The sequence below is a fragment of the Eucyclogobius newberryi genome, unplaced genomic scaffold (genome assembly GCF_026437365.1).
Source record: "Eucyclogobius newberryi isolate DKJ021-1_F unplaced genomic scaffold, fEucNew1.0.hap1 SCAF_14, whole genome shotgun sequence".
NCBI lineage: Eukaryota > Metazoa > Chordata > Actinopteri > Gobiiformes > Gobiidae > Eucyclogobius > Eucyclogobius newberryi.
This window is the reverse complement of record NW_027315768.1, coordinates 23175625-23202422: the sequence shown is the minus strand read 5'-3', so window position 1 is coordinate 23202422 and position 26798 is coordinate 23175625. Positions and strand designations below refer to the sequence as shown.

Genomic DNA, 26798 nt, shown 5'->3' with positions numbered 1-26798 from the left:
CGACGAAATTTGTGTGCTTGGTTAGCTGCCGAGCCGTGGTCCGGAGAATGCCGAAGCTACTCGTTTTTTTGCCTAGTCGACCCCCGTACCCCTGGACAAAATTATTTGGACGTGGTGTTTTCAAATCCTATCTAAAAGCCTTGTCATCTCTTAAAAGTAAAAAGCGACTGCACAAGCTTTTGATGAACTCGTCATGACTTGAACTATTGTACTATATTTCAGTGTCTGTCATAATAAAAAATAATTTGACTCTATGCTCTCTGGTCGTGTTTTGCTTGTCTTTGTATTAAAAGAAAAACTAAAAAATCAAACAACAAAAACACAACTATAAAGTGCAACAAATTTAGAATTACATTTAGTAGTAGTAGTAGTAGTAGTTTAGTAGTATATATAATGAGTCATAGAAGTTATTTATTCAACCCTTTATGACCAGCTTTAATTATTTAATCTCCACTCGTGCCCCTCTTGAGACAATTTAATTTCCCTGAGTCAGTGATGATGTATGACAGTGGGATCAGAGTGTGATCCTCCATGACCTAACCCTCTCTACACACGTGCTTACCTTTGTCATTACAGCTCGGGTCTGTGCTGTGTCTGGGGTGAAGAGAATTTTTCCCATTAGCATTGGCTTAAGGAAAGCCCATGCGATGGCTCCCCCGGTGGTGTTGACCATATCCAGGTACATGTTAGTGCAAAATAGAGCTACAGGGAAATAGAAAAAAAGAGATATTATTTTGAAAGCCACTATATTATTTTGAAAGCCACTCTAATAAATACATTTACAGGCATGTTTTTGCACGTTTATGATGAACTGCTATAATATCATCTGAATAGCATCACTGAGATAATCCCAAAAACATCGGGATATTCCTTTTTGTTAATATTGCCTGGTGTATCTAAAGATTTGGTACTTTTTCCATCATTATTTATGTTTCGGGAAAATGAAAGTTAAACGTTTAGTGCGCAGCTAAATTAGTTTCACTTTATCACGCAATTTATTTAATTTTATACATACTGGCATCCTGTGGAATCTTAAACCTCTCGATCATCTCTTGTCTCTGACTGTTGTCGCTAAAAGTGGAAGGAGACACAGAGAGTTGGGGATTTTTGGCCACTCCAAACAAAGCCAGCATCCCGTGACGGCACAGGGCTCGAGAAATGGTGACAAACGAGGCCGTGCTTGAGAGGGTTGATCTCTGGGATTGTGCCATCTGTAGCACAATAAAAAAACAAGAATCTATAATTGTAGTCTGATTGAAGTTTAATGATCAAAAGACACTGACACATCGCAAGCCGCATTAAGTGTAAAATGCACCTGGCGAAACTCTTTGTTGGCTGCAAAGCTGAGACTCTCAATAGATGCCAAGTACTCTTCAAGCTGCTGAACGGCCGGTAGCATCCCTTTCATCATGTTTATTAAGGTGGCGGCCATTTGAAGCATGGTCTGCACCAGGCTCTGGATCTCCTTTGGCAACACCATCTACAAAGCAAAAACAACAAGCCAACTCTGTCAATCTCTTTTCATTTCATTTAGTTGTTACAAACTGTTTTCCACCTCTAGATATTTGGTAATCATCAATAGCATAAGGTAGACGTTGAACTTTCATTTTCTATATAGATGATAAACATAGCTTTTCATGAATATACTCTTGTATATTCTTATGTAGAAATAGTTAAATTATTTTTTAGATAGGATTTATCAAAAGGTGCTTTTGACACCAAATTACCAATTTTTAAGTTTTTATACTGACTGACAATGCACTACTTTTTTGCATTAGTAAATATGAACCAATGGCAGACAATTATAAACCTCTTTTTCAGTCTGTTGTTTTGCTTAAATAGTAAGAAGAGGTTTTAGAATGAGGACCTGTGGTAAAATCCCTCAAGTGTTTTAAACCTCGACTGTTTGACTTTAAGATTGTCAAGTTGGTCTTACTCTGTAGAGGAACTTCTCTGTGTCGAGCTGCTGCGCCATCAGAAGTGTGAAGCTGTACCACTGCTCTGCTGTCAGTGAGCAGAAACCCTCAAACAGGGCTCTTTCCTTCTGTGTCATGTCATCAACCTCTGTGGAGTTACAGCGGCGCAAGTTGACCAACCACGACAAAATCTATTCAAACAAAATTAAAACATAAATAAATAAAACATTAGGTCATTTATATTCTTCACACAGAGGGATCAAATGCATGTTAGATGTGTTTGTAGTGAAAATTATTCTCTCTAGAGTAAATCCTTTGAACAAATGATCTGAGACGATCTCCCTGTTTACCTGCACATTGTTGTCAGGCAAATTGGTCTCCGTCAGCAGATAGACAACTCCTGGAGAAAAGCCAAACGTCTGCAGGTCCAACATGAACGCTGTTTTGTTCCTCACCATTTCACCGATCGTCACAACTGCAAGATATTTGTGAAGATATGTGTAGGGCATGGGTCCCAGGTGCTAATTTATTTTCAAATGGAAGATATCATTATTTTCTTATTAAATTACCTGGGGCCGCGCTTGACATGTTGAGAGCCGTTAGACTACTGATATTTAATCCCACAAGCTCAGTGATCACAGATGTCCTGTAAACCAATACAGCATAAATGTACAGAGTAATGATATGCCTATGAAAAGAACAAAGTGTGTGTAATAATAGCTGCATACCAGTTTGTTTGGATGTTGTACAGCTTTGGTTCTCCCACAAATACCTCAAAGATGTTGTTCACCAGAGTGGAGATGTTAAAGAGTAAACCTTCAGTTAAGATCTGCATTCCTGGGACGATCCCATTACAGAACTCTCCGGGCTCAAGGGACAAGCCCTGCACCAAAATCTTAAGAGAATTTGTTTTCTCCAAGTCACACACCTAAAATAATTAAACATAATTAGAAAACAACACTGCAATAATACATTTTATCCTTGAAAAATATGACCTAATACAATACAATATTCAGCAGATAAATTCCAAAATACATTCGCCTAATACAAACACTAATTGTGAAATATTTCTAACATGTCTTGAATCTCTAAGCTGTATTTTGTGTGTTTTATCTACTGGAATCTATCCATGATTTAGTTATTTGTCGGCAACTTCATTTGTCTGACAGCGTTTCCACTAAAGTTTAATAAATGTATGAATACAGGAGTAAAATAACAAGTGAGATTGTAAAAATAGAAACCTGTTTTTGCAGCTGGTTGAGTAGCTGGAGAAGCTGTGGGTCTGTGGGGTCGGTCTGGAGCAACATGGTGACTGTTTGTAATGTCTCCTGCATGAGCCTCATATTCTCTGTGAAGAGAGAGCAGGGAGGAGAGATAAGGGCGAGTGAAGGTTATTAGAGTTCGACAGGCCGAGAAGGTGTGGTGGTGGCAGCGCTGTGAGGTGACATAATAACATGACGTCCCACTGGGCTTCATTATGACTAGCATCGTTACAGGGATCCCAGCAGCAAATTATGTGCTTCAAGTGAAAGCTAGTGCAAAAGTGACCGGGCCAAGAGCGACGTGTGTGAAAAACATGAGCAGGTGACAAGCCCCTTAGAGTAAAGCACTAATCATGACAGAAAGTTAAATACAAGGGTGCTCTACTGCAAGAGGCGGCTTCAATTACAAGTCAACTGAGTGGTGAAGCCTATAAGTGAGGTTACACAGAAGTGAAACTGTTTATAAAAATGAATCCCATGCATTAAAACATTATCACACAGCACAGACGCCAATTAAAGGGGGTCATAGATGTCCACTTGTCTGAGCGAGGGGAAATGTTTAGAGAGGGCGGACAGGATAAATGATTGAATTCGACTTTGCTAATGAGATTTAAAAAGGTGCTGAGTGGCTTTCTGCTGGAGACAGGCCATATGGCCTTGGGCTCTTTGGGAGCTAGAGCTAAGCCACTGTGAAGTCTTATTGCTCATATCTCCACAATTAATTATGGTGCATTTTAATCACGTACACAAAAAAACAACAGCATTAGCAAAACAATTTATAGACTTGCCATGGTCCACTAACATTAATGAAGGTCAGCTAAAAAGTTGGCACTGGTCCAACCTGAGGTTACTTCTTATGTGTGTAAGATACTAGGCTGCACCTAAATATTATGTCAATCAAGGAGAGAATCTCTTGGGGAGGCACGATTTCCTTTAAAGTCAGCATGTCAAAGTATAACTAGGGCAAGGTTGTGCAAACTGTGAATTAAAAAAATAAAATAGTAAATATATGCAAAACTACTCAGTAGCTATATCCTCTGATTTAGTGGTAAATACCGTACACTAACTGTAACTCAAACAGAATCAAATGAATTAGTTATGTGGCATATGTTATTGCTTTATTGCTTAAGATAGATATTTGTGTTAAGACACCATATATACCTGGTCCTTCCTCTGCAATAGCACGGGAAACATTTTTCAGCAGCGATACGTATGGGAAGCCATCAGGGAGCATATTGACAGCATGTACCCACAGATCCAAAGATGAACTGGATAATGAATAAAGAATATGTTAAATATGTTCATTTCAATTGTATGTAAGAAAATGTAAAACTGTACTAGAAAACTTACAAATCCATTCCCGGGACTGTGAACAGGGAGGCCACACCGAGCGCTGCATCAATGGTCTCCTCCTTTGAGCTCTCTAGGTTCCACGCCAGGTCTTTTGTCGCTCCTTTCAAAATGATCCCGAGATCCGGATTGGCAAACAACACGTGGACTGTCTCTACTATTTCAGAGGTGGTGGGTGGCACCATCAGGCCTTGCCACATGGAGGGATAGTCGATGCTGAAGAGGTCTATGAAATCATCCATGGGACCCCTCACTGGCATGAATGAGGCTTCCCGTCTGTGGCGAACTCTTGTGGCATTGTGGCTTGACATAGCGTAGTTGCTCATCCTGTAAGGGTCAGCCCTAGAAATACCTCCAGTGGCCAACAGCTGTTGAATAAATGAAATTGCGTTGGCGCTTAGATCGTCTAAAACTTGCAGGTTTGGCAGCATGTCGACATCCATATCTGTAAGGACTGACAAAAGTGGGCTGAGGAGTTCCTGTATTTTTGTCAAAGCCTGCACTAGCAAGTCCAGTCCTTTCTCTTCAGTGGATGCAAACCAAGAAACCATCGCAGCGACTTTGTACATGATCGTTCTTGTGTTGTTGGAAGCCAGAAGTTGGTCCAGTGTGCGGTAAAACATCGGATTGTCCCCAAACACCTCCATGTCAATTATTGTTTGAAGGCCTTTTATCACCATGTTGACCAACGCTTTGTCGGAGAAATTACCCATCATCATTTGGTTGTTTTTTTTGTCGTTGATATTTAATGTGTCCAGGAGAATCATTGAAGCCTTTTCGAAAAAATCCTCAGGTGACTCTTCCGCCGTGGGGTACTCTGTCAGGATGTGTGATAGCATTTTTTGTATGGCGCCCATGTATGGGTTGAGGAACTTGTCTTCCAGTACGTCTGTGATGAGTTCAATGGACTGCAAACTGTAAATCAAAATATATTACTAACTGGATATAACCATTTATTGTGGCATCACAGAATGACTTTCATAATTTTAAAGTAAAAAAAACAATTGCGCTAAACCCTAACAAATCTAACAAATAGTAGATCGTAATCTTGCAGCATCTGTGTTCAACATAGAAACAATGACAATGTTTAAATGCAAACCAAAATCTGATTAGAATTTGATTTCTGAACTGATTGATCAGAAATCAGATTAGTAGCATTAAATTTAGCTCTTGTATATTGTATAACGCCAACAAAATTTGGTAATATTCAAATATTGAGTGTGTAGGCAACCGTAGCCACTGCCTCACCAAACAGATGTTCTCTTCATACAATTAAAAAAATATATATATACATCAAAACTATCATTCTAATGTCCATTACTTGCATTTGAAAACCCAGTTAAGCATCTACGGCATTAATCACGTGATAAAAAGCTGATTACACTCATCACCTGGTACGAATCTGCAGGGCTTGGAGCTGATTGTACAGATTGAGTTTTGCCTGGTCGCTCAGGGGCCGGTTGACCAGAACAGAGAGCTGAGTGTAGAAGGTTTCGATAAACTGTTCGATCGCTTGTGAATATGTGACGTCAGCGTTGTAGAAAGAGCGGGCAGACCACACAATCCTGGCAGCTGCAACGTCTGTACTTATTGGTCCCATTTCTGTGCACTGTTGAATAACACACATCATAGAGGGCAATGTCATTTCCTCACTGCATCATTGCTGCCATCAAGTGGTCAGCCTAAAGTTCTGCATGCACTAAAGGTACACCTCAATGATGCCACTGTATTAAATGTAGATTAAAGTGTGCATTGTCAGCTTTATACATGCATATGATTATTAGCATTTTTTATCAGGGTTTTGTGTGTGTTCACTGTTATTCTTGTCCCTTATACATTTGTATGACACAAATAAACAAATAACATAATTGTAATATATAATACAAATTGATATATGATATGAAGATGAATTTTGCACATGTGCTAAATTACATAATCATACTTGAGACAAATTTTGGAATATTCCACTCAAACATATCTGGACAATCAAGACTTCCATCTGATGGGCATCTTGAAATGTCTTTATTTTAAAATATTGTCCAGATGACTGCCTTTTTTCACTCCTGGATGAATGGGGGATTATGAAATGTTTTTTTATTTTTTTATTTTATAACTGACAATGAGTATATGATATTCCATCTTATCACCTGTGCAATAAAATACAGAATACTCTTACACTATTTAAAATACTTACATTCCAGTTTTGTGAGGATAAGTTGGATTTTTCACTGAAAATGCGATCTATGACGGGCTGAATGTTGATGTTGCACCACTTATTCATGGAGGACAGGCTTAATCCTGCCGCCTCTCTCACTGGTTCCCATAATTTCAGAGCTTCCTGGCAGTTCAAGGTGCCATTAGTCTGTAGAGAATAAACAAAAGTCTGATGTCATGTAACTTTTGCCTCTCTTTTATAAAAACAAAACCTGTTCTGGTAGTCAAACAAGTACAGACTACATACAATTCTCAGTTCTGTCCGAGCCGTTCAAATCTCACAATTGGCAATGCCCCTTTAATTAGCCCGCACCCATTGAAATAACAAAAACCTACTGTTTACTTTCTCATAATAATACAGTACAATCATCTACTGTTGTATGGACATTTTGTGAGCTATGAGTTATTGAAATGGAATAATACAATACTAAAACCAAGCCTAAAACATGCTAATCTTGACTGGTAGTAATGCTGGCTTTTTGAGTTCAATGCTATGGTCTTTGCATTTAACCCATCGTTCTGTGGCGCCGAGGGAAAAGTGTAGGGTAGTGTGGGCTGCAAGTATGAAAATATGTTAGCCTATTGGCATTAGCATGTCTTACTTTTTCAAATGCCATGATCGTCTGCTCAACGGCCCGCTCCAATCTTTCAGACATCTCAGACGCGTTGAAAAGACTCCCATTCAGAGAGCGGGTTATTTCTGTCATGAGCGTCATAACTGGTGTTTGAAGGGTTAAAATGAAATCTGAAACAAATGAATATATGAACTGTAATTAAAAACGAGTAGTTGCTGTGTAATCAGGGTGACTAACATGTGTCTTGCACAATGCTGAGACAGGCTTATGTCACTCAACACTTATGGTTAGTAATACAATATAAAATAGCATAGGTTTTGTTGAGCTGTTCTCACCAGTCTCTGCTTTCACATTTTTAACTTCATCTCTGTTTTCTTTTTCAATCATTTCAACGGCACACGCAAGGTTGTTTGACATCTCTGGCTCCACAAAGAATGTCATCAAGAGTTCAACCATTTTTTGAAGCCTTTGTGAAAATAAAATAAAATAAAAATAAAACATTTTATTTTTTATGAGAATAAAGATTAGTGACTGTTTGTCCAATGAATATGCACATACTTCATCCAAGTTTCATTGTTTGCCCGATATGTAAACAACTCTTCCAGGACCACAGGCAGATCGGCAAAGCCATTTACAGATGACGCATTTGGTAGTGCACAGGACTCTCCCATGATGAGCGGACAAAACATGTTCAAAAGTTTCACAATCTGAACAAACAGATCAAAATATTGTGATCAAAGTCATTTTAAGTCATCGTAAATGAACCGTGAAATGCAAACTGCTTGACAGACATGATGCATGATAAAGCTATTGTTTAGTTGTTGTGGCAAAGACAGTGTGTCTGTTACCTCAGAAATGTTCCATAACAATACTGAGTACAGACATTGGTACAGCACATACATTTATCAGATTCATATCAATGAATCAACTTGTTTGCATATCAATTTCAAAAGCAAAGGTAATGCTAAAAGTGATGCTAAATTATACAACTCAAAGTGAAAATATTCAAAATACAGTACTCTGATTAGAACAAGAACGAAATCTGTTACAAAACACTATTTATGCAGCTATTCTGTATTCTATGACTAAAATACCTTTTCAATCAGTATTGGCTTTTGGACATGGTTACATTAATCCTGGCTTGGTTAATAATAAGTTATATTTTACCTCGGCAAATATGTAAGGTATACTTTCTTCTGATGAGCCCAGGGACCAGAGACTTGTGTTGCCTGAAAAAAAGATTTGAATAGTCAAACACTACATCATGTACATTTTATGACAAAATGCATCTAAGTCAATGAGGCTTACCTTGAGTTGATTGTAGGATGGATTTGGTGACATTAATAATAGTTGAAACATAGAATTGCGCTGTGCTGTTTTGTGGCAGAAAGTTTTCAATAGTTTCCATCTCATTCAGAATTCTACAATAAAAAGAATAAAGACATTTTCAATTTAACATTGACACATAAATATATTGTTTAAATCTTTTGAACTTACAATTCATTCCAGCTGTCCGGTCCATAAACTGTTGCAACCGATTGAAAATATGTAGCGACAACTTTGAGTGCAGCATGTAGATACTGGGCGACTTCTGGTGGCAACACCTGGTTGATGATGAATTCCAGTTCTTGTAATGTGTCAAGAGTCGTGTTTAGGGCAAGTGCATAGCTCGACTCGGGATGAACAGCCAACCAGACAACATTTTTGACCACATCCAGAACACTTTCCTGAACGCTCAGGGGCACAGGACCAGTTTGTTGACTCACGAGTTGCATTACACTTTTCACTGCTTCCAAGATGGCCCCTAAGAATTGGTTGCTCTGCAATCCATTCAGCTGTTCTGCCAACATGATGGCCTTGTTCAGAGCCTGGATGATATTGCCAATCGCATTTGTGTAGTTTTGAAGGCCCAAATCGAACAAATTAAGCGTGGATTGGAGTAGGTGGGAGATGTCTTTCACAGTATTGGAAGTATTGTTTAGATTTCCCAATGCGCCAAAGTTTGCCTGAATCATCCATTGCTGTAGCAGTGTTATGTAGTTGTTCATTTGTAGCATCAGAGTTTCATTGTTTGCCATATTTGTCATCAACTCTTCCAGGACCACAGGCAGATCGGCAAAGCCATTTACAGATGACGCATTTGGTAGTGCACAGGACTCTCCCATGATGAGCGGACAAAACATGTTCAAAAGTTTCACCATCTGAACAAACAGATAAAAACTTTGTGATCAAAGTCATTTTAAGTCATCAGAAATGAACCGTGAAATGCAAACCGCTTGACAGACATGATGAATGAAAAAGCTATTATTTAGTTGTTGTGGCAAAGACAGTCTGTGTCTGTTACCTCAGAAATGTTCCATAACAATACTGAGTACAGACATTAGTACAGCACATACATTTATCAGATTCATATAAATTTAAAGAGCAAAGGTAATGCTAAGTGATGCTAAATTATACAACTCAAAGTGAAAATATTCTGAATATTCAGAATACAGTACTGATTAGAACACTTTTTATGCAGGTATTCTGTATTCTATGACTAAAATACCTTTTCAATCAGTATTGGCTTGTGGACATGGTTACATTAATCCTGGCTTGGTTAATAATAAGTTATATTTTACCTCGGCAAATATGTAAGGTATACTTTCTTCTGATGAGCCCAGGGACCAGAGACTTGTGTTGCCTGAAAAAAAGATTTGAATAGTCAAAAACTACATCATGTACATTTTATGACAAAATGCATTTAAGTCAATGAGGCTTACCTTGAGTTGATTGTAGGATGGATTTGGTGACATTAATAATAGTTGAAACATAGAATTGCGCTGTGCTGTTTTGTGGCAGAAAGTTTTCAATAGTTTCCATCTCATTCAGAATTCTACAATAAAAAGAATAAAGACATTTTTCAATTTAACATTGACACATAAATATATTGTTTAAATCTTTTGAACTTACAATTCATTCCAGCTGTCCGGTCCATAAACTGTTGCAACCGATTGAAAATATGTAGCGACAACTTTGAGTGCAGCATGTAGATACTGGGCGACTTCTGGTGGCAACACCTGGTTGATGATGAATTCCAGTTCTTGTAATGTGTCAAGAGTCGTGTTTAGGGCAAGTGCATAGCTCGACTCGGGATGAACAGCCAACCAGACAACATTTTTGACCACATCCAGAACACTTTCCTGAACGCTCAGGGGCACAGGACCAGTTTGTTGACTCACGAGTTGCATTACACTTTTCACTGCTTCCAAGATGGCCCCTAAGAATTGGTTGCTCTGCAATCCATTCAGCTGTTCTGCCAACATGATGGCCTTGTTCAGAGCCTGGGGGATATCACCAATCGCATTTGTGTAGTTTTGAAGGCCCAAATTGAAAAAGTTAAGCGTGGATTGGAGTAGGTGGGAGATGTCTTTCACAGTATTGGAAGTATTGTTTAGATTTCCCCATGCGCCAAAGTTTGCCTGAATCATCCATTGCTGTAGCAGTTTTATGTAGTTGTTCATTTGTAGCATCAGAGTTTCATTGTTTGCCATATTTGTCATCAACTTTTCCAGGACCACAGGCAGATCGGCAAAGCCATTTACAGATGACGCATTTGGTAGTGCACAGGACTCTCCCATGATGAGCGGACAAAACATGTTCAAAAGTTTCACCATCTGAACAAACAGATAAAAACTTTGTGATCAAAGTCATTTTAAGTCATCAGAAATGAACCGTGAAATGCAAACTGCTTGACAGACATGATGAATGAAAAAGCTATTATTTAGTTGTGGCAAAGTGTAGGTGTAATCCCTCATTCGTCCAGGCGTGTTCCATAGTAGAAAAAGCTTCAGTTGTAGTCATCTGGACTCAGTTAGAAAAAAAATAAAAAATAAAAAATAGACGTTTCGACTCTCATCCAAGAGTCATTGTCAATAACAGAATTTAGGTCGGGAACTCCGATATTTATACTCTTCTGTGGTAAGACCCGCCCATTGGGAGGAGCCTTCCTGAAGTAGAAAGAGTTGTTTGTTTCAACAGAAACTCCCCCCTTGTATCTACCGAGCTAGCCTATTCAGAATTTTAATGGGCTATTAGAATCCTCTTTGTCTTTGTGAGACCCTGGCTCAACCACCCTGAGTACCTGATTAGCATCTAAATTCCCTGGTCCTCTACCTTCAAGGTAAAATTCTGAATAGGCTAGCTCGGTAGATACAAGGGGGGAGTTTCTGTTGAAACAAACAACTCTTTCTACTTCAGGAAGGCTCCGCCCAAGGGGCGGGTCTTACCACAAAAGAGTATAAATATCGGAGTTCCCGACCTAAATTCTGTTATTGACAATGACTCTTGGATGAGAGTTGAAACGTCTATTTTTTTTTTTTCTAACTGAGTCCAGATGACTACAACTGAAGCTTTTTCTACTATAGTTGTGGCAAAGACAGTCTGTGTCTGTTACCTCAGAAATGTTCCATAACAATACTGAGTACAGACATTAGTACAGTACATACATTTATCAGATTCATATAAATTTAAAGAGCAAAGATAATGCTAAGTGATGCTAAATTATACAACTCAAAGTGAAAATATTCTGAATATTCAGAATACAGTACTGATTAGAACACTTTTTATGCAGGTATTCTGTATTCTATGACTAAAATACCTTTTCAATCAGTATTGGCTTGTGGACATGGTTACATTAATCCTGGCTTGGTTAATAATAAGTTATATTTTACCTCGGCAAATATGTAAGGTATACTTTCTTCTGATGAGCCCAGGGACCAGAGACTTGTGTTGCCTGAAAAAAAGATTTGAATAGTCAAAAACTACATCATGTACATTTTATGACTAAATGCATCTAAGTCAATGAGGCTTACCTTGAGTTGATTGTAGGATGGATTTGGTGACATTAATAATAGTTGAAACATAGAATTGCGCTGTGCTGTTTTGTGGCAGAAAGTTTTCAATAGTTTCCATCTCATTCAGAATTCTACAATAAAAAGAATAAAGACATTTTTCAATTTAACATTGACACATAAATATATTGTTTAAATCTTTTGAACTTACAATTCATTCCAGCTGTCCGGTCCATAAACTGTTGCAACCGATTGAAAATATGTAGCGACAACTTTGAGTGCAGCATGTAGATACTGGGTGACTTCTGGTGGCAACACCTGGTTGATGATGAATTCCAGTTCTTGTAATGTGTCAAGAGTCGTGTTTAGGGCAAGTGCATAGCTCGACTCGGGATGAACAGCCAACCAGACAACATTTTTGACCACATCCAGAACACTTTCCTGAACGCTCAGGGGCACAGGACCAGTTTGTTGACTCACGAGTTGCATTACACTTTTCACTGCTTCCAAGATGGCCCCTAAGAATTGGTTGCTCTGCAATCCATTCAGCTGTTCTGCCAACATGATGGCCTTGTTCAGAGCCTGGGGGATATCGCCAATCGCATTTGTGTAGTTTTGAAGGCCCAAATTGAAAAAATTAAGCGTGGATTGGAGTAGGTGGGAGATGTCTTTCACAGTAATGGAAGAATTGTTTAGATTTCCCCATGCGCCAAAGTTTGCCTGAATCATCCATTGCTGTAGCAGTTTTATGTAGTTGTTCATTTGTAGCACAGTGGCATTAACACATGTCATGTTGATCGGAGCGTCATAGCCAAAAATAAAGGATTGTTCATTTTGAGCTTCTAAGCTAAGCACTACAAATTTGATCACATGTTGAAGGATCTCTATTGTTGTGTGGCCAATTTTACTGACTCCATCTGCATCTATTGGATACTGGAGGCTCTTGGTTAGGTTCAAGATCTGTTGGCCAACGAACTGGTTCATATCGATCTGAGCCAGTGCTAGAGCTACCTGCATTTGTGTAATGCCGAAGACAGGATAAAAAAGTTGGGAGACTGAGCTGCTGCTGGTCACATTTTCAAGTCTTTCCAAATACCAGAGTACCATTTTCAGCTGGGCACTGCCTGCATTAAACTCATTCAGTGGGATGTTGAGGTACATTAGAGGTTCTGGGTTTGCGATTAATTTTACGAGGCTTTCCAAGACTTTCATCTCATTTACGATCTCAGGGCTGCTTAGGTTGTTTTGGTGGAGAGTCATCTTGACATTGGACAGGGCAGCGTGCAACACCTCTGCCACAGCGTTTTGTGGATGGCTGGTGAAATTGGTATTTATCATGTCAGTTACAGTTTTATTCAGGATCACTGGGATCATTGACAGGATAAATGTTTCGTTTTGAAGAGCGGGGAGATGCATGAGAAAACCATTGATGGAGTTGACCGTCTCGACAGCACAATAAGTGAGTAACATTGGAGATGTTTGTTGTTCAAAACATTTCTGAGCGTTGAGAAGTTTGCCAAGCTTTTTAATTAAGTCGTTTACATTTAATGCTCCTAACTGCGCCACAAAGGTGTTTAGTTCTTCGATGCTGAGATTAACCTGGCTCAAAGCTTCTTGGACATCCCCAACCGTGATGTTTGTCTGATCTAAGAGTATTGAGATAAATTGGAAGGTCTCCTGAACAATTCTCACATACTCCGCCTCCTTTGGTTTCAGAAGAAGTGACAAGAAAGCAGAAGCTACAGGCATGTATTGTTTTCTTCCCATGTACATTGAGGTTGCTGCAATGTTGAGGGTAGCATTACCATTAGCGTTGAGTGTCATCTCTAAAATCTGGTCTAAAAAGTCGAACACTTCAGAGATCTCAGCCATACAGTCTTCACCTGATTCGCATTGAGCAAGTTGACTTTGCAAAGCAACAAATCCATCAAGGAACTCTGCAGCTTCTGGGCGGACTTGGGCTGGTAAAGTTTGGATGTATTTCTGTATAATTATGTGCTGTGCGGCCACTGGTCCGACTTGAGTGAGGTTCATGATTCCCTCTGGGCTCAGAAGATCGAAAATGTCTGCCAGAAGGTGCAGTTGGGCGACTTGGACTGGACTGACTTGACCGTTAGGTAACTTGATCTGCTCAATTCTTTGCATGCGAAAAAGGGACACTACAAATTCTTGAAGCTGGTGGATGTACCCTAAGATGACGTGAGTCGGGTCACCGTTTGGAGAATCCGTTATTGTCTGCAGCAGCTCAATGGCACTCAGTATTGCCTCAACAATGCCCGATGATGTCTGATTTGTGAACGGTTGTATGGCTTCCTTGACTTTGGCCACATATTCAGGACTGAAGTAGCTGGAGTAGGTTAGCAGAGAGTGGCTCATGCCGAGATACACAGACATGGAAAGGTTTCCCTCCAAAGAGAGAAATTGCATGATATAGTCCTCCAGTTCGGCCATTGCGGGGTCAGATTCATTGAATGTGAAGATGCCCTGGTTGGATCTACCCAGCTGCGATGCCACTTCAAACACTTCTGAGATATTGACTGGGCCGTTGCTTAAGATCAGTGGCAGTAGTGGTTTCAAACCCGTGGACTCAAGCAACTTTTGATACAAAGGGACCATGACTTGAGGGTTGGTGTCAGGAAGTCTCGTGAGGGCAGATACAAAATCATTCATTTCATTCAGCATATTACTCAGGAAAGCAGAAAGCATGTCTCCTCCTTCAATTCCTTTGTTTAAGTAGGAGGCAGCTTGATATTTGTAGAAATTGCCGTAGACATGCTGTAGCAGTTGCACGCTTCCTTTGAGAGAACTAGAGAACAAAATTAAATAAAATTAAGTAGCGGATAATAATGATGATAATGAATATATCAATGTTTTTTGAGTATCCCGATAATGATATTCAGACAATATTATGTCGATCCAACAGATAAGTGTTAAAACATATATTCAAAAGTATTAGTTGAGGTTTAATTATCAGAGTGAAATGTCTGTTAATCTATCACGAAAATGCCTTATTTGAATGTTTACATCACTTTTTTCATTTTTATTTTTAATCAGCTCTTTTTGTAGCAAGTTTGTATTATATACTTTATATTCAACATTTGCTTATCTTCAAAACAACATTTGCATTATCTAAATATTGATATATTGGCCTCCTCTAGTTAGGCATGCTTTGTCACAAGATTTTACCAGCTGTTTTGTTTATTACAACAGCTTGTATAAAAAATTGTCATCTGAGAAGACACTCTCTGTAACAGGCACATGAGTAAATGTATGCGCACTGAACTGTGAGAACATCACAATTTTTTATGAGATGATCTGATTGTCTTGCCATCACATATTTAGCCCAAATGCATCTACTACAACTACTGATGAAAATATATTCATAATGTTGTGGCGTAATATATCCAGTGTAATATCTTAATAGAATAAACATAAATATAAATTACTTGATGAGGAGCTCTTCAGTTGGTGACATAAGTGCTTGTGAAAGTGAACCGACAAACTGCTGCCAGTTGAAATCAACAATACATTCAATGGCAAATGTTTTCATATTCATTGAACCTGAAAAATAAAACACAAAACAATCACAGTAAAAAGATAAAAATAAAAGAGAGAGAAAGGGTAGATGATCAAATCAACTGAGGATGAGGATGTAAACTGAAATTCTGTACTAGTCATGCAAGTGGTATGTGCGGTTTAAATATTAGACACTCACAATCTGGTTGCATTGTGACTCCGGCTCTGTAGTTCAAAATCCAGTTTGCCATATAAAAGTAACTTTTTGCCTCAGGCCACAGTTGGCTCTGTTCAAATTTCTGTCCCAGGTTCAAAACCAAAAATGTCACGCTACAGGTAGAAAAGAAACACCATTAATGCAATGCAATCAACAAGTAGCTCAGTATGGAAAGTACATGATCTCACGGGTGTTAATAGAAAGAATCTATAATACACTGGAATGAGAGCATGCAGGTATACTGATCAACAGTTTGTCAAGACCTTTGTTCTAGTGATGCCGTCAAGTGATAAGCGCTGCTGTTTGTCGGCACCCAAACCATCCAGTCAGCTTCACCCCATTCTTCGGACAACCGTTCAACGAATGTTCCGAAATTTAGACTGTTATTGTACAGTTTGTGCCACTCGGAGAGGATCATGGGAAGTGTGACGTTGTAACTTGCGTCGCCGAGAAAAACATCGTAGAGAGCCAGGGCCTGTGAGTAAACAAGACGAGTTAAGCTTGTCCTGTAAATATGGACTATAAAAAATAAAAAGTACTTATACAGATTATTTTAAGAGAAGAGAAGAATGAGGAACTATAAGATATGTTAAACTTGCTTTTTCTTTCAATGGCATCCAGTCTGACAACAGTGTCTGTTCAATCATCGTCGTGTTTCCACAGAAGAATGACTGCCACACCTCACGTTTTACAGTGTTGATGGAAAAAAAACACTCAAACTCGACCAGAATCTTGTCACATGTTAAAGGCTCATCTGCAAGGATCTGGTAGATGATAGATGTTAAAAAAGTATTCATTATTAATATTCTTCCGCAATATGAGTTGTTGAATTTCCAGCGCACAAATCATTGACATTAATCTTTGCCATTACTAAATAGTGTATAAATGGTGTTTTACCTTAACTATGATCTGAATGACACTGTTGAAGGCTTGGTTCATCCAGAGAGTGGTTTGAGACTGGTTGGTTAACAGCGTTTGAACGACCATTTTAATTGTTGTTACATCTTTCACCAAATTTTCCATCATTTCTGTACATTAATAAAAGATCAAATCAATATATTGAAAAACATGTAAATGCTGTTATTGCTTCATCCATCTAACATTGCCAAGATGATGATGATGATCCTTTAGGGTTCAACTTCCTTTTTGTCGTGATTGTCTAGTGTCTGTGTGTATCGGTTACACGTAAACTAAAAAGTCCTACTTCATAAGATCTCCTTTCTTTCATCAATCCCAAGAGAAAGGGTGTGAACTTTTTCCATCAGCCTCTCTTCAGGTTACACAATAATGACTTGTGAATGTTCAGCAACAATGCCTTGCTCTTAGACTGTTATACAACATTCATTATGGCACTGCTGTTTAGGTATGTGAAAAATGGAGTCAAGCCGTACCTTAAATAATGAGTTAAAAATACTTTCTGGTTATGTACTGCTACTATGGTGATAAGTCAGTTGTTTTTTTCCTCTTAAATGTTTCCTCTCACTGTAAAGAAGAATAGGAACAGTCTTTCTTTGCTTATTTTGATGTTTTTAGAAACAATTGATTTGATTGATTTGATTTGATTGATTGATTGATTGATTTAGAAAATGGACCATGCCTATTAATGAGCATATGATATATATGTAAATATGCCAGATTTTAGCCTCAGGCAAGTTTCCATCTGTGGTCCCTGGAAAGTTTTATGTACCAATTAAAAGGTGAATTAAAAGCAACAACAAGACAGTACACATCACAAGCACACTCTAGGAGCACAGACAGTAACTCCACAGGAAACACATGTAAAATAGAGTGGACAAATTACAGGGAAAGATATCTGTTTTTCAAATTATAATATGAACAATAAAATATGAGGTTAAATCAACCCACCTTTCACAGTGACTATGGCCTGTGTGCCAGCACTCATTGACTGAAAACCAGCTCGGAGAATTTGTTGGACAACGGCATCGGCCTCAGGAGAAAGCTTTAGAATTTCCATCACAACTTTACCAACCTCCAAAAACCTAAAAAATATATACAGACCAAAACCTTTTATTGGAATTGTATTTAAGACGCAGTACTCTATGTGAAAAATAAAAATGTATTCCTTACAGTTCCTCCTCGATGTTTTGTGGTTGGCCTTGAATGCTGCGAGTTTCCCTCGACATCCCAGAACCTTCAAACACTCCTCCCAGACTGTGGAGAAGCCCTTTGACTAAAGCTAAGTCATGTGGAGCCACAGATTTACTCCATGTCAAAATAATCTGTGAATAAAAATGCAAACAGTTTTTTCTTTGCTTGCATTTCAGAATCAGAAAGACCTTTATTTTATTTTGTATCTAACTGTATAAGCTTCATAAATACTGTAGTGCTGCTTTCTTAGCATAAAAGGTCCATATTGTTATTACTTTCCTGACACAATCGTCTCTATTTATCTGGGCTTGGTGATAATAGAGTTGGTATATTGAGATATTTACAGTAAAGTTTAAATCACTTGAAACTTCAATCAGACAAATGAAAGTATCAAGTTGAAACGGTTTGACTAATATGACTGTGCACATGCAATTAGTCAATGCTATATCTGATTAGTACTGTGTGTGGAGGGAGTGTGCGCACATATTCCAGTCAGTGCTAACTCTCTGAAGGGCAATTGACTCATCAAAACATGTCCACCACAGGGGCAGGTTAATTGGATCCCCGTCAGATTTCAGTTCCCTGGACACTGCCCGGGAGTCACTGTGGCTCAGTTGCTAAGACTTCCTTTACAAAAATTACAGTAATAGGTGTGCGCTGAATCACATATTGCACACTCAACTGCAAAGGTAAATAAACAAGAAGTAAACTGTATAAATACATAATAAGGAGGAGGCTATTAGTACCTGTTGAGCCAACTTGTTAGGGCTGATCCAGTCCAGAAACATGTCCAGAGTCCCGGTCGCACAAGCGGCAATCAACATCAGATTTGAACTGTTCTTGCACACACAATCACGGACCATATTTCTGTCGAAAGCCAAAGCCAGTGCCTGGGGAAAGCATATGTTGCATTTAGTTTGTGATTCATTAAAACCTATATATGTACTGTATATTTCATGATTATTAATGTATACACCATGAATACATTTAATGCAAAAGTACGCATACCTTATCCAGTGGTATTTCTATGTCGCCCACCATCTGCCAGAGCGTCTCATTTTCTACCACCACATCCCCGAAACGAATGGAAACAGCTGGTCAAACGAAGAAACAATCATTACATTGTGGCTTTCAACAGTAAAAACCTGTCACACAGCTTCATCGGAATTAAAACATAGAAATTGTCCTTTTATTGGAATTGTGTGATTGCATTTCTTACTTTTTCCAGGCCAATGTTGCATGTATTGGGTTACACTGATGCCCGCTGCGACGAACGGATGAACAGACAACATGTTGGCTTTGACTTCTGGGAAATTGCGCTCGGTGAGAGTTAAAACCCTGAAAACAGAAGAGAAAAAAAAGAGTGAGATACGTTTTGCCAAAATAAAGAGCACATAGTATAATTAATCAAATATAAGAATTACAATTGTAAACTTTTGAGCAGTTTCCCCAGGTTGCCGAGCAGCTGCTCAGGTGATTTGGGGTTGAACATTTCCGGAAGCGCGAGGAAACTTTCCCACAACAACGGTTCCTTTTGCATCTGGTCAAAAAATGACACCGCTTTCTCTGCCAACTTGGCCAGTTCTTCCGGTCGGGAGGTCATTAGTTCAATCAATACCTGAGAACATTTAAAAACAATATTTACAAATTGAAAGTTAATTTGCGATCAGGTTCTCATAGTCTGTGCTCGGATTTGCAGCTGACACAAGCGACATCATGTTTTGTACACAAAGACCGATGCAGGTGAACTGACTTTGCTGAGCGTGTTAATGGCCACTTCAAATGCGGCGTTCGTGGAGCTGCAGAAGGAGATGAAAGCCGCGGCGGTCTGGTCCGGTGACGATGTGTTGACCAGAGGAAGGCCGATTGTGCAGATGACAGACTTCAGCTTTGTGGCGGATTCTGTCAAGTTCACCATTGGCTGTGGGGAAGGTTTCAGTTAGAGACAAGCTGCCAAAATAAAAGATATATTCCCAACGACAGCCACAGCTAATGCATTTGTTTGAGCTCTGACTGCTAAGTAACTGCTCATAATGTAGAAATAATAACATTAATAATTGTAATTGAACGCTCACCTGATCTCCTATAGTGGTTCTATTAACGGGGCCTTGTGACGGTCCTGACGAGGAGCCTTTAACATAATAAAGCATTATTTGACACTTGGAGCATGTACGCCACATAAAACAGGTATCAGGAATGTGAAATTAAGTGTAAAATAAATTAGCATCGCAATAACACACCAAAGATGCTGTACAGCGATTTTAACAACAATGCCGGATCTTGAGTTGTGTTTTTTAAATTGGCAAATTGTGTTAAATCATGGCCTTGGAAAAGTGTGGACAGTGGAGTTGACTCTGCCTCAGCTGATCTGAAACATAAAAAATAATGGATTAATAAAAAATGCAAAATGACAAAGCAGAACTCTATTCAACCGGGTAGTAGGACACGGGGTAATGCAGAACAGGTTGAGCCACAGAGAGAATTGGGGACTGATACAGTAACAGTGAATGAGTCATGGTCTCAGGTGATGCTACTGAATACTTACTCTGATACTGGATTTCACTTGAGTTTTTTTCTAAACTACCTTTTTGTCCTCGACGGCTGTTTGGAGTTAGCCAGACGGGACGCGTTGTGGCAGTCGCTGTCGCTGTTGCACATGAGGGTCTCCAGGAAAGGGAAAAACCCAGTGCTGGGCAGGTTTCGTGGCCCCACATAGCCTACAAAAATAATACACAAGATTAAATGAGTGGATAAACAGAGCCATTGTGTCTACGTTTAGTGTAATAGAACCATTCTAAGTTTAGAATAATGTAGAAGTTAATTGTACCTTCACCTTAAGGTGCCTTTCTCCAGCAACTTAAATTATTGGAGACTATATTGATGCAGCCATAGTGCTAGACAAGAGGACAACCCTGGATGAATGGAGAGGGCTGAGTCTGGAAGGGGATTTGGTGTGTGAAACCTAAAATAACCTAAACAGCTATTGAGACAATCAAATATCTGAGGAAAATAGTCAAACTAAAAAAGTAATAATAATTTAGCAATAGCAATTTGTTCAGTATATAGCTCTGTAATACTGTAAAATGGGGAAAAACAGTAGTTAAAACTAATCTCAGAGAATCACTCTGTGTAAGGGGTAGAGTAAATGGCGTCTGGGTTTCAAGCGTGAACAAAAGTCACAAAGGCAGCACAAAGCCACAATAACTATTGTTGTTTTTTTACTCAGAAGTGCGTCAGTAATAATGCAGGCTGGGAATATTAAATAACACTTAAATCCAGAGATCTAAGGACAATGGGTGGATTGAAAAGTCAGAACAAAAAAATTGAATCTAAGAAAGAAAAGCTAAGAAAAGCTTGGGTTGAACAGTAATCTTCAGATTTTTCACACACCAAGATTAAAACTGCCTGCATCCATTTTCTGTACTAAATTAGCCACTTGTGAGTGATGCTGGATTATGAAAATGTATTCACAAAAAACGTAAAAAGGATTCAAGTAAAGTTGCCTGGACATTGTTTTTAAAATCAAGACATTTTGACATTCATCCGTCTTGATTTTCAAAACATGTCAAGATGACTTCACTTAAATCCTTTCCTAGAATGGAACACTCCTGGTATTCACTGAAGTATTCATAAAAACCTCACATGACAGCCTCTGTTAAAATATGTAACAGGACCAGGCTGTAGTGATGTAGATATTAATAATAAAAGAAATAACCTGTCACCTATTTTGGGAAATACTTAAGTTGTTTAAGTTAAGTTTTTTAAGGCTTTTTATTTGTTTTCTGATTGTGAAAGTGGAATGTCCTTGAGTGTGTGCGCCATTCTATTCTTTCAGATGGAGAACAAAAGCCTATGTGTGGGTAAGGTCAATATATACCAATATGAAAAGATTGTTGTTACAGTGCGACATGTGACCAGGGTGAGGCCGCGGCTGACCATAAAACTGCCCCATCATCATGGTTTTAAACATACATAATGTATGGTATAATTTATTATACCATACATTATAGTCTTCACAAAGTATTGTGAAGACTCCTGTAAGAATGAGATTGCCATTAACCATAAAAGTATAGTTCGTACATGTTTGCCTCAGAACTGGTGGAAACTGGTGGCGGGTGACAGCAATGATAATGAAGATGATGATGGGCCACAAAATCAGAGTAAGAGACCAGACCTGGAAGAAAATAAATGTAAAAATGTTATAGACCCGTGATTTACAATGTACAATATGCAAAACAATAACATCCATACATCCTGGATAGAGTTCTGGAAGTTTGGTCTTTTACATATTTTTATCAATCATAACAATCACTTTTGTCTATTAATTATATGGCTTTGTGTCCCTTCCATTTGGCAATGCATATCGACAATTACAAGCACAAGTTTTAAGACTAATTGAATTTTGTTTTGTTGTTTTCTGGCTCTTTACCTCAAAAATCTATTAAAGAAACTTCTATGAGTGGGTCAGACAAAAGACATTGGCAAAGTATTTAATCCAGACTTCATATTGTAAATAACCAGCTAAACATCGGGCCTGTAAATGGCGACATATCACAAGAGTTCATTAAAGACATTTTCAAATGGCACTTACTGGTCTTCTGATGATGCCCAGCCCATTCTTCCAGAGAAGAAGTTTAAGTTGGTGAAAGAAAGCCATCACCGATGAAGGCTGCAATGAAGGTAAAAATAAAACACACAGGCTTTGTAACATTTCTATTTTTAAATAATTGAAATATAAATTTAGATGGACCTACACATGTAACCTACAAGGAAATTCAAGGTCTAGGTCTTTAGCGCATAGGAGGGAAGGAGGGGGAATGAGGAAGCAGTAGCCTTTAAAACTTGTAAAAAACATCAAGAACAAAAACACACACACACCACACACACACACACACACACACACACACACACACACACACACACACACACACACACACACACACACACACACACACACACACACACACACACACACACACACACACACACACACACACACACACACACACACACACACACACACACACACACACACACACACACACACACACACACACACACACACACACACACACACACACACACACACACACATATATATATATATATATATATATATATTCACACACAGATTTACATACATACACACACACACACACACACACATTTACATACACACACACACCACACACATATATATATTCACACACACATTTACATACATACACACACACACACACACACATTTACATACACACACACACACACACACACACCACACACACATATATATATTCACACACACATTTACATACAAACACACACACACACCACACACACATATATATATATATTCACACACACATTTACATACATACACACACACACACACACATTTACATACATACACACACACACACACACACAACACACACACATATATATATTCACACACACATTTACATAGGAACAAACTTACCTCGAGTAACTTGTTCTTAATCGATTTGACAGATGATTAGCGCGTAGTCTTGTTAGAAAAGACATGGCGCCAGGAGGTCCCTAGCCAGATGCGCTTCCCATCAAGTCTCAGAAACCGCAAAAAAAAGAAAAGAAAAAAACAAATAATATTTTTTTAAAAACGGAAACAAAAACTTAAAGAATCAAATAAACGTGTCGTGTTTTGGTAATAACAGCGAGAGTGTTGAACCACAGTGACTCCGCGCTCTGACTCACTGCTCCACCTGAGGGAGAGAGAACAAACCTGAGCACAACCCTGAGCACAAGGAGGGCGTGTCCCTCCGCCTGACCGAAACAAGGGAACCGCTCTAGTTGGTTAGTGATATGATTGATGGGAACTGCAGAGAGAAAATACAAGTAGAAGAAGTCATACAATGCACGGACCTTTCATGTTTTGCACTTCCGGACTTCTCAGCACAATAAAAGCTACAAAATCAACTTCAGAGATTCCAAACACAAAGGACAAAAGCTGCATTATTAGAGGGAAACTGTGGGCAGAGTGCATATATTACTCATATTCAACATATTCACCCCGACGACACTGCATGTCTGTCCTTCACTCTCAACCCCCATTTCTCTCTCATCTGTCCTGTCTAATACTAATAAAGCCTGCAGGCCAAAACAAGAAAAGAAGAAATAAGAATAGAATAAGATATAGATATAGATAAGATATAAATAAGAAAAGAATAAGAAAAAAGAAATAACGTGTCAAGGCTACCACAACACTTAGTCATAATTTGTAAAAGCAGTATTGATATAGGCCCATTATAGGTGTTATTAGATAATAAATTGAATTGAATTGAATTGAATTAGGTTAGTAAATCAGAATCAGTTGGCAGTTTGGGGTAGTACGGTTATACTTTTGTGCCTGCGCATAGTATTAGACTTTTTTACTTTCTGTCAGACTTTATGTAGAACTTAAATTAAATTGTTATCTTAACTTGAGCTGAATATTGACTTTGAATTTACTGGCAAAGTATTAAAGGTGCATTTCTTATTACCCGCTGCTTGTCGTCATGAGGAGGTTGTTACCTTTGCCTTATCTATTGTGTATTTCTGAAAATATGGCGTGCTCGTAAACTAAATTTCTTGAAAAACAGGCTTGAGACTTGGCCCGGTGACGTCATCTGATAGATACGTTAAATATGCTACTGTGGAATATTCCAGAAGAAGCAAACATCTCCAGGGCAACGAGCAGGTGGCAGACCCTCCACCTGAAAAGTTACACAGTGCAACTTTAACAGCGAGGTGAATTTCTATGTTGAAAATGATTATAGAAGCTTTTCGTAAGTGATCTATAAGAAAAGCTACAGTGAGCGTCACGTTTCACTTTGCTTGTGAGTTGTTGTTGAAGATGTCTCCATGGGGAAAAGGGACATTATGGAGGATCCTTTGGGAATCACACTCTGGGATAACACTATGGCTACTGCATCCAGTTACATAAGTATAATACAAAAACAAACGCAAAACAAGGATAAAGACTGGCTTTTGTTTAGTATCATTACAGTATTATTATTATTACAACGCAGTGGCACATGACAAAGGTGTATATTGCTGGGTTAGAGGTGATCGGGCACAATACTTTTCATTGGTTGAATCATAGGCTGAACAAAAGGCAAAAGGGTTGGGCATTGAGGGCACAGGTGACATGGTTTTATTTTTTCAGCGTCACCCTTTTGTCTCTGAAGCCAGTGCATATGAAAGGTTTTCACATTTTACTAAGTATTCCTTTGTCTGGTGGAATAGTACCTTTGTTTAATATTTATCACAGTAGCAGTTTGTAAAAAAGAAAGAAAGAAAGTAGAAAATAAAATAAGTACAGCACCGGTACATGAAACACTGTGCACTTGTTTCAAATAATCTTCTCTCATAGTGGATATGCAAGTATGTTTCTGTGTATTTGTTGTTGTAGAAAGAAATTCGTCCATCTTTTGCACTTTTATTCTCTGACATTTAACACAAAACAGTGTGGTCCTTTATTTTCTTATTTTACATTTACCGTTTTTTTTTTGTTTCCTTATTATCACTTTCATCAAGTTTGTGTTTGTACAGTGGTTCTGACCTTGGGTGCGTGGAACGTTTGTAGCAATGATGCAGTCCTAATTCAGCCCTGTTTCAGACCTGGTACAGTCCTGTTTCAGACCTGGTGTAGACCTGGTACAGTCCTGTTTCAGACCTGGTGTAGACCTGGTACAGTCCTGTTTCAGACCTGGTTTAGCCCTGGTACAGTCCTGTTTCAGACCTGGTGTAGACCTGGTACAGTCCTGTTTCAGACCTGGTTTAGACCTGGTACAGTCCTGTTTCAGCCCTGGTACAGTCCTGTTTCAGCCCTGGTTTAGACCTGGTACATTCATGTTTCAGACCTGGTTTAGACCTGGTACAGTCCTGTTTCAGACCTGGTTTAGACCCGGTACAGTCATGTTTCAGACCTGGTTTAGACCCGGTACAGTCCTGTTTCAGACCTGGTTTAGACCCGGTACAGTCCTGTTTCAGCCCTGGTACAGTCCTGTTTCAGACCTGGTTTAGACCTGGTACAGTCCTGTTTCAGCCCTGGTACAGTCCTGTTTCAGACCTGGTACAGTCCTGTTTCAGCCCTGGTTTAGACCTGGTACATTCATGTTTCAGACCTGGTTTAGACCTGGTACAGTCCTGTTTCAGACCTGGTTTAGACCCGGTACAGTCCTGTTTCAGACCTGGTTTAGACCCGGTACAGTCCTGTTTCAGCCCTGGTACAGTCCTGTTTCAGACCTGGTTTAGACCTGGTACAGTCCTGTTTCAGCCCTGGTACAGTCCTGTTTCAGACCTGGTGTAGACCTGGTACAGTCCTGTTTCAGACCTGGTTTAGACCTGGTACAGTCCTGTTTCAGCCCTGGTACAGTCCTGTTTCAGACCTGGTACAGTCCTGTTTCAGCCCTGGTTTAGACCAGGTACATTCATGTTTCAGACCTGGTTTAGACCTGGTACAGTCCTGTTTCAGACCTGGTTTAGACCCGGTACAGTCCTGTTTCAGACCTGGTTTAGACCCGGTACAGTCCTGTTTCAGCCCTGGTACAGTCCTGTTTCAGACCTGGTTTAGACCTGGTACAGTCCTGTTTCAGACCTGGTTTAGACCCGGTACAGTCCTGTTTCAGACCTGGTTTAGACCCGGTACAGTCCTGTTTCAGTCCTGGTTTAGACCCGGTACAGTCCTGTTTCAGCCCTGGTTTAGACCTGGTACATTTATGTTTCAGACCTGGTTTAGACCTGGTACAGTCCTGTTTCAGACCTGGTTTAGACCTGGTACAGTCCTG

The 26798-nt window shown here is 39.1% G+C and overlaps 3 protein-coding genes across 3 annotated transcripts in view; all 3 read right to left on the bottom strand.

The window, feature by feature from the left end:
• abca12 (ATP-binding cassette, sub-family A (ABC1), member 12) overlaps positions 1 to 7482 on the bottom strand; it is a 38430-nt gene extending 30948 nt beyond the window's left edge. Inside the window, exons 1-13 of the mRNA XM_072445050.1 lie at positions 7345 to 7482; positions 6723 to 6890; positions 5920 to 6137; positions 4529 to 5443; positions 4340 to 4446; positions 3158 to 3264; positions 2645 to 2844; positions 2486 to 2562; positions 2267 to 2391; positions 1937 to 2107; positions 1316 to 1480; positions 1016 to 1211; positions 563 to 702 (exon numbers count right to left, since the gene is read on the bottom strand). Of these exons, the coding sequence (XP_072301151.1) occupies positions 563 to 702; positions 1016 to 1211; positions 1316 to 1480; positions 1937 to 2107; positions 2267 to 2391; positions 2486 to 2562; positions 2645 to 2844; positions 3158 to 3264; positions 4340 to 4446; positions 4529 to 5443; positions 5920 to 6137; positions 6723 to 6890; positions 7345 to 7458 (2703 nt within the window). The 5' untranslated portion in view covers positions 7459 to 7482. The remainder of the gene's footprint in view (positions 1 to 562; positions 703 to 1015; positions 1212 to 1315; positions 1481 to 1936; positions 2108 to 2266; positions 2392 to 2485; positions 2563 to 2644; positions 2845 to 3157; positions 3265 to 4339; positions 4447 to 4528; positions 5444 to 5919; positions 6138 to 6722; positions 6891 to 7344) is intronic.
• A 105-nt stretch (positions 7483 to 7587) lies between these two features.
• LOC140359076 (uncharacterized) lies at positions 7588 to 19909 on the bottom strand. The gene is made up of 23 exons (XM_072443952.1): positions 19745 to 19909; positions 19416 to 19609; positions 19211 to 19329; positions 19000 to 19085; positions 18738 to 18881; positions 17971 to 18122; positions 17749 to 17882; positions 16780 to 16910; positions 16482 to 16646; positions 16146 to 16357; positions 15865 to 15995; positions 15596 to 15710; positions 12361 to 14955; positions 12171 to 12283; positions 12030 to 12091; positions 10270 to 10973; positions 10080 to 10192; positions 9939 to 10000; positions 8815 to 9518; positions 8626 to 8738; positions 8485 to 8546; positions 7876 to 8024; positions 7588 to 7783 (listed from the first exon to the last, which is right to left on the bottom strand). Exons 1-23 carry the CDS (start codon positions 19907 to 19909, stop codon positions 7588 to 7590), a joined length of 6621 nt encoding a protein of 2206 aa, XP_072300053.1.
• A 632-nt stretch (positions 19910 to 20541) lies between these two features.
• LOC140359859 (glucosylceramide transporter ABCA12-like) lies at positions 20542 to 23581 on the bottom strand. The gene is made up of 4 exons (XM_072445063.1): positions 23471 to 23581; positions 22583 to 22660; positions 22072 to 22165; positions 20542 to 20708 (listed from the first exon to the last, which is right to left on the bottom strand). The coding sequence occupies exons 2-4, from the start codon at positions 22646 to 22648 to the stop codon at positions 20572 to 20574; spliced, it is 297 nt and encodes a 98-aa protein (XP_072301164.1). The 5' UTR covers positions 22649 to 22660; positions 23471 to 23581; the 3' UTR covers positions 20542 to 20571.
• Between the last annotated feature and the right edge of the window lie 3217 nt (positions 23582 to 26798).